Consider the following 6,511-nt stretch of genomic DNA (forward strand, 5'->3'; position numbering starts at 1 on the left):
AACTACGACTGCAACTTGAGGCCCGCGAGTTTCGGCAAGGTGGCTAGCAGCCCTTCTACGTCCCAGAATCACGTTTCAGTACAAGTAATTACCAAACAGTCATGCTTTGGTGAAGTTAACGAGTGTTGTATCATGTGAACTACGTCTTTGTGGCACTCAAAAGAGCTACAAGTAAATGAGTAGACAGTGCGAACGGCGCGCGATAACGCTATCGCGTTCCATTCTTAAAGGCGAAACTTAAGCGTCCTCCAAATTTTTGTGCTCATGATGCCTTTACCTCCTAGATCAGAAGCTGTTTATTGAGCAGTGACAGGGAGGTTGGCAATGGGAAGCCTGTAAATGAATTTCGCGGGGTAAAAAAAATGTACCAAATCAATTTTAGTATTTCAAAAAAAGGAGGCGAGAAAACAAAACAAATTCTAATCAGGCACATGTTTTAACAAAGACAACTGCGAGCGAAATTTGTCTGTAACTGCATAAATGTTTTATCGGATCGGATTAAAAATCCCGCTACCTTAAGGAAGATCGCAGTCTTTCCACAGCGTCATAACATCACATGCCTTGGTCTTTTCTTCGATCCAAGCCTTCATCTTATCTATCATATCCGGAGTGAAGTAGTTTTTCCAGTCACCCACGATTCCTTTCCGCACAAATCCCACACCTTCGTGCAGGTCCAACTTGCCCTGCGGCATATTTTTCAGCATCTCAATAGGATGGGACATCGTCGCTGCGGTTTCTGCTATCTTCCTCATCCTGTCTTCTGGTGTGTCCTTGAACAGATCTTTCATGCTTTCCAGGCTGCTGCCGTGTACTACTCTCTCTAAGAGTGCCGGATCCGCACGCATGCGACGACCGTAGTTCTCCCCAAGGAAGTCGCTTATATTGAGCACTTCTCCCCGGATGTCCTTCTTCAGCTGTTCGTAGGTAAGGAACAAGATGTTCTTGTCATGCCGGCGCTCATACCAGGGTAGCAGATGGTCAAAGAAATCCCCATAAATGATCTGCGTTTTGGAGAAAAAAAAAAGAAATCTTTCTTTTTTGCAAAAAATGCAACCGTTCTGTTAAGCACACTTCACATCCATCGCCTTAAGTGGCACATAAATGATATTTTTCATTGGGAGGTTACTTTTTATCCCTACGTTAGCTTTCATAACATTAATGTAGCCGTAACAGCCTACACGAATAATAATTAATGTAAAGTCAGAGCCCGTAAGATTCCTTTTAAGTCCTGATAAAGCCATAGCTCATAAGGGGGCAAGACTATACATAATTACCAAGAAATACAAGGACTTTCGCTATTCTGACCAGTGTTATCTTCAACCCGAACCCATGTGACCCCGCCATCTACTCTCCCGGGTTCCATTAACCATATAAGATTGTTATCACACTGCAAACATATGGCCCGCCTGCTGACAATTCAAATACAAGTTAGCAGCTATAGGCCTCTGGGCGGCGACTGTCCCGTGTCCACTGTTTCAAACTGTCAGCGTTACAGGGCATAGCGTTAGCTGCGTCGCTTGCCGGAAAAGAAGACATTTCTGCGAAGCAATAAGTGTACAAAATGAAAGCCAATACTATTGTTCTTGGAGCGCAGTGGGCCAGCACGATGCTTGCAGAACAGCAATTCGAAACTGATTTTAACTTAGAAAGGCATAGACGTTTCTGCGTAGTAAAGTTGTTGGGTGGCTTAATCATAATCCAAAACCACCGGAAGGTTGATTCTTTTTTCACCTTCCCGCCTGAGAGACCCGAGTTGTTCAACTCCTCCCAACTTTCTGACATCATGTGGTCTCGTTGCGTCACAAAAATCATCGAAGTATCAGTGCCCGGCCACGGAAGCTACCCGTTACCAACTGCCAATGACATGGCCGTCCTTTGTCGCTCACAACGTCGACGACGCTTTTTTGGCGTCCTACGTGTTTCTCAGCTTTCTTAACTACTGTTTTTGCAAATTTCTTTTGCCAGAAAAATTGAGTTTAACAGACCTTTATGTTACTTCAGTTCGCTATTAATCGACCATTTCCATTTTACGAGGTAATTCATTTAGGCGGCTTAAGAGTATGTCAGAATCCTAACACTCCAGTGTTTCATATGCACTATAGGAGTTGTTTCTTTTGTTTTTGTTTTATCTAGATAGTTTTGCTGCTGCTGTTAGTTGTGTTCATCACTGGAGAAGAGGCGCCGGAGTTCCGCGTAAAAGCCGAGGGTGTATAACAGCGAGACCGGCCCAGATGTAGGAAAGCCTAGGGGCCAGCTGACTCGAGGGCGGCGAGCCTTTTTCAGTCTTTTTTTCATGTGTGATTTAGGCTGCCCTATCTTAGGTCATTTCGCATGCTAGCAAGGTGATGTTAAAAATCCTGCAAGGTAGGCTGCAGCAGTATGTGGATCGGGAGCTTCCGGACGTGCAAGCTGGGTTTCGCAAGGGCAGAGGAACTAGAGACCAAATTGCCAACCTTCGCTGGATCATGGAAAAAGCAAGAGAGTTCCAGAAACCCATTTACTTCTGCTTTATTGATTATGCGAAAGCGTTTCACTGCGTAGATCACAGCAGATTGTGGCAAGCTCTCCAAGAGATGGGAGTTCCAATTCACCTCATCTGTCTCCTCAGGAACCTTTATGAAGGGCAAGAGGCCACAGTCAGAACTGGGCATGGTCTTACTGATTGGTTTCCGATTGAGAAAGAGGTGAGGCAAGGCTGCATACTGTCGCCCTGCCTATTTAACCTATATGCAGAGTGCATCATGAGGAAGGCCGGTCTGGACGAGTCTTCAGCTGGAGTGAAGATTGCTGGAAAACGTATCAACAACCTTAGATATGCGGATGATACCACTTTAATGGCAGAAAGTGAAGTGGAACTCAAGAGACTTCTGATGCGCGTACAAGAAGAGAGTGAGACGTTTGGGCTTAAACTGAACATTAAAAAGACGAAGATCATGGCGTCTTGCCCTATCAAGTCCTGGAGCATCAATGGACAAGAAGTGGAAGCTGTGACAGATTTTCTGTTCTTGGGCGCCAAGATTACCTCGGAAGGAGACTGCAGCCATGAAATTAGGAGACGCCTGCTTCTGGGAAAGAGAGCAATGGTTAGCCTTGACCGAGTAGTAAAGAGCAGAGACATTAGTCTGCCAACCAAGATCCGTATAACCCGTGCTATGGTCTTTCCAGTTGTGATGTATGGATGCGAGAGTTGGACTGTGAAAAAGGCTGACCGCCGAAGAATTGACGCGTTTGAATTGTGGTGCTGGCGAAGACTCTTAAGAGTTCCTTGGACTGCCAGAAGATCAAATCAGTCGATATTGTCGACCATAAACCCTGACTGCTCATTGGAGGGTCAAATTCTAAAGTTAAAGCTCAGCTACTTTGGTCATCTGATGAGAAGAGAGGAGTCGCTGGAGAAAGATTTGATGTTGGGAAAGGTTGAGGGTCGCCGGAGAAGGGGTAGGCAGCGAACGCGATGGTTAGATGGCATTCTCGAGGCATTGCAGATGAAGCTATGTGATGTTAAGAAGATAGTGAGAGACCGGAAAGCGTGGCGTGACATGGTCCATAGGGTCACGAAGAGTCGGACACGACTGAACGCCTGAACTGAACTGAACTGATCTTAGGTCATAAACCTTAACTGCGCGCATTAATGAATCTTGACTTTTACCTTGAAATTTTGAAATTTCCTGAACATATAAAGCTCTGCTAGATTTGACAGTATCTTTTCTTGACGCGAAGCCCATAATCGCTAAGTATTGAACTTCTAGCTATTCAATAACTTTAGGCAACATGTATGGTGGCTTCTTTATTGCAAACGATTTAGGGATACTCATATACCAGAAGGCCTCTGTACTGTTTTATTTTATCTACGGAACGCATTGGCTGGCAACATAAAGTTACAGCCTAGTCTTGGAGACTTATTTATCTACGGAACGCATTGGCTGGCAAAATAAAGTTACAGCCTAGTCTTGGAGACCTATTTTCTGACAAATATTCATATTTTGTTTTGTTCTAGGCATCATCTTCAAAACAGATGTCTGAACTAATACGGTCCATAGAGGACGTTCTAATATGATGATGTTTAAGTACCATCCCTTCGAGGTATTAGGGCGATTTGAGCGAAATTGCGTACAAATGGAGGTGCTTTAAATTTGGGCAAATTTTTCTTAGTGCCTGTGCTCATTGCGCAAGATGAACCGCAGAATACATGAAATGGTTAGCACATTGTAAATACGTCACATCTACATAACTTTCTTCCAGTAGTGTTCAGGACAATTTTTAGAATTTTCATTGATCGCTAAGCCCGAGCACGAAGCCTTCTGACCGTACTTGCTTAAATCGGAAATAAAATATTCTCATATTGATGTGGTTAGACAGGGCGCCTTCGTCAATACTGATTTGAATCACTGGGATTTTAACCGAAGTTTGATTTGGTTTGGTGTATATGTAGGGTTGTGGCGTTTTAGATTTTAGCCAAAGTGTTACGCCTACTGTGTAGTGAGATAAACTACGAATCAAACCGAGCTTTTCAGCTTATTGGTATTACTGACGTACATAATTATGACGGCAAACCCCTATAGCTCTCCTGTCCTCGACATAGGTAGATTATATTTTAGTAGACCTTATTATTCTCAGCAATCAACTGAGGCACATATTTTAGGTAGAAAAGCGAAAACATTTGCATCACTTACCTTTCCTGATAGGAAAAGTGACAGAAATTTCTCGAATGACAGGTCCGTGAATGTCTTCGGCGTGAGTCCCTTGAGGAAATGATAGTAAGACACGGCGCAGTCGTAAGGGTTCCTGGCCACATAGATGTACTTGGCATGAGGAACCGGCGGGAAGATTCTCAGGGGAAGGTGTGTCATGACGGGGCCAATTCTCGAAGGGTTCTCAGCAGCTCCAGCTCCAGTCAGATCAATAAACGGACACATAAGACTGAATTGTCCGATGTCGGATGGGGGTTCTCCGTCGGTCAGGATGTTCCAAATGATGCACTGCATCCAGTTCGTGCCGCACTTGGGGTATGTCACAGTGATGATGTCTCCATCTCTTGGCTTGTAATTGATTGCGGAGCGAACGGCTTCTTCACTGAACATATAGTGCATCCATACACCATCGACGTCTCTGTATAGTGACTCGTCCATTTTCTCTTTTTTTTTTCCGTGTCACTGGAAATTGATAGATGGAAGAAGGGGCATAATCTGTAAGAGCAATACCTATCTCGAACATTAAAAAACCGATACAAATTTGGTTACTGTATTGACTTGATCGTTTGAAGCGCGCGTAATTTTCAGCGGTGGGTTTCAAACTTCAAAGTGAACACAAGGTAACAAGTACCAAGTTCGTTTTACTAGTGAATAATACAGTGAATGCTAGTTAATGCGTTTTCCACACTCATGCTTTATTTCTGTTGGTTAAACTACAGTGGGCAACGTTTTCTTTCTTAATCTATCTGGTATTTCATTATTCTGAAAAATGGATGTGTCTCTTCAACGAAGCATTATTTTCCCAGAACACTACACAGACATATGCCCTTAGTGCAACAACCAGCCCACCGCCTACCCCGTCACATGGGGGTGCACGGGCCCCAAACCTCCACACATAAACATGCACCATTCGGAGGCGCAGTCGGAGGTCACTCTGCTATGCTCTGATCTAGCGATCCAGCGTAGGCTGGTAACTCAGGCAAGAGCGGCAGCCCAGGCCACTGGGGTCTTGAATTGAAGACTCCACTACTGCCCCCCCCCCCCCTTTTTGTTCCTTTTTTCTTTCTTTTTCTTTTTGAAATGAATTTTTCTCCCTTTCTCTCTCTCTTCAGCGAATTACTCATTGAATAGCGATGCTCATTTTGCTCTCTCTTACCGCACGCGTAGCACCTCCTTAAGAGCTCCAGATGGTCGACATTATCCACGGTGTCTACTACAAAGGTCTTCAAAGCCTGAGGTCTTTTGGGATGGTGAACCCCATAAACTAAACCAAACCAATGTACTTCGCTCCTCTACTGAGGTGTGTCAGCTTTGTCTACTATAGCTGGGAGCACCTCACTGGAGGAACCACCTAGGTGCTAAATTACATTAAAAGAGTTTTCAACGTTAGGTGATTCATCACAAAATATATATGCGTTTTTTATTTATTTTTCGGGTAACGTCACTGATTTTTAAAAAGATCCAGGTAGAACGAGGGGAAGAAGATAATTTAGACGGTATGAAAGAGCACTGAGCAAGGGTACAGGGGTCCCTCAGTTCGCAGGTCGAACCAAAGTTTCGACAAGTGAACTTGTCTTCCTCTGGGCAAAGCCATCATCACTGGCAGGGGTTTAATAGACTTTTGCTTTCGAAGAAGAAAAGATGGGGAGCGGAAAGTGGTTGAGAAGAAAGTAGGTGATGCATTGAAAAAAAAAATGTTTTTTCAGTCTAAGCCTGTAACCAGGGATCATGTGTCCTGCAAAAGAAATAAAAGTGGCAGTGCCAGGAAAAACTGCAATTCCGGGTGGATGATTAGTCACCACTTAGGCAGGTTTGGTGCA

General features: G+C 44.2%; 1 protein-coding gene across 1 annotated transcript; it reads right to left on the reverse strand.

Moving 5' to 3' along the window:
• Window positions 1-278: 278 nt before the first annotated feature.
• Window positions 279-5,139, reverse strand: LOC146176528 (sulfotransferase 1B1-like). The gene is made up of 2 exons (XM_084580999.1): window positions 4,674-5,139; window positions 279-1,001 (listed from the first exon to the last, which is right to left on the reverse strand). Exons 1-2 carry the CDS (start codon window positions 5,127-5,129, stop codon window positions 516-518), a joined length of 942 nt encoding a protein of 313 aa, XP_084437125.1. The 5' UTR covers window positions 5,130-5,139; the 3' UTR covers window positions 279-515.
• Between the last annotated feature and the right edge of the window lie 1,372 nt (window positions 5,140-6,511).

Source organism: Amblyomma maculatum, chromosome 10 (genome assembly GCF_055883805.1).
Source record: "Amblyomma maculatum isolate TAMU_Amacu chromosome 10, ASM5588380v1, whole genome shotgun sequence".
NCBI classification, from domain to species: Eukaryota; Metazoa; Arthropoda; class Arachnida; order Ixodida; family Ixodidae; genus Amblyomma; species Amblyomma maculatum.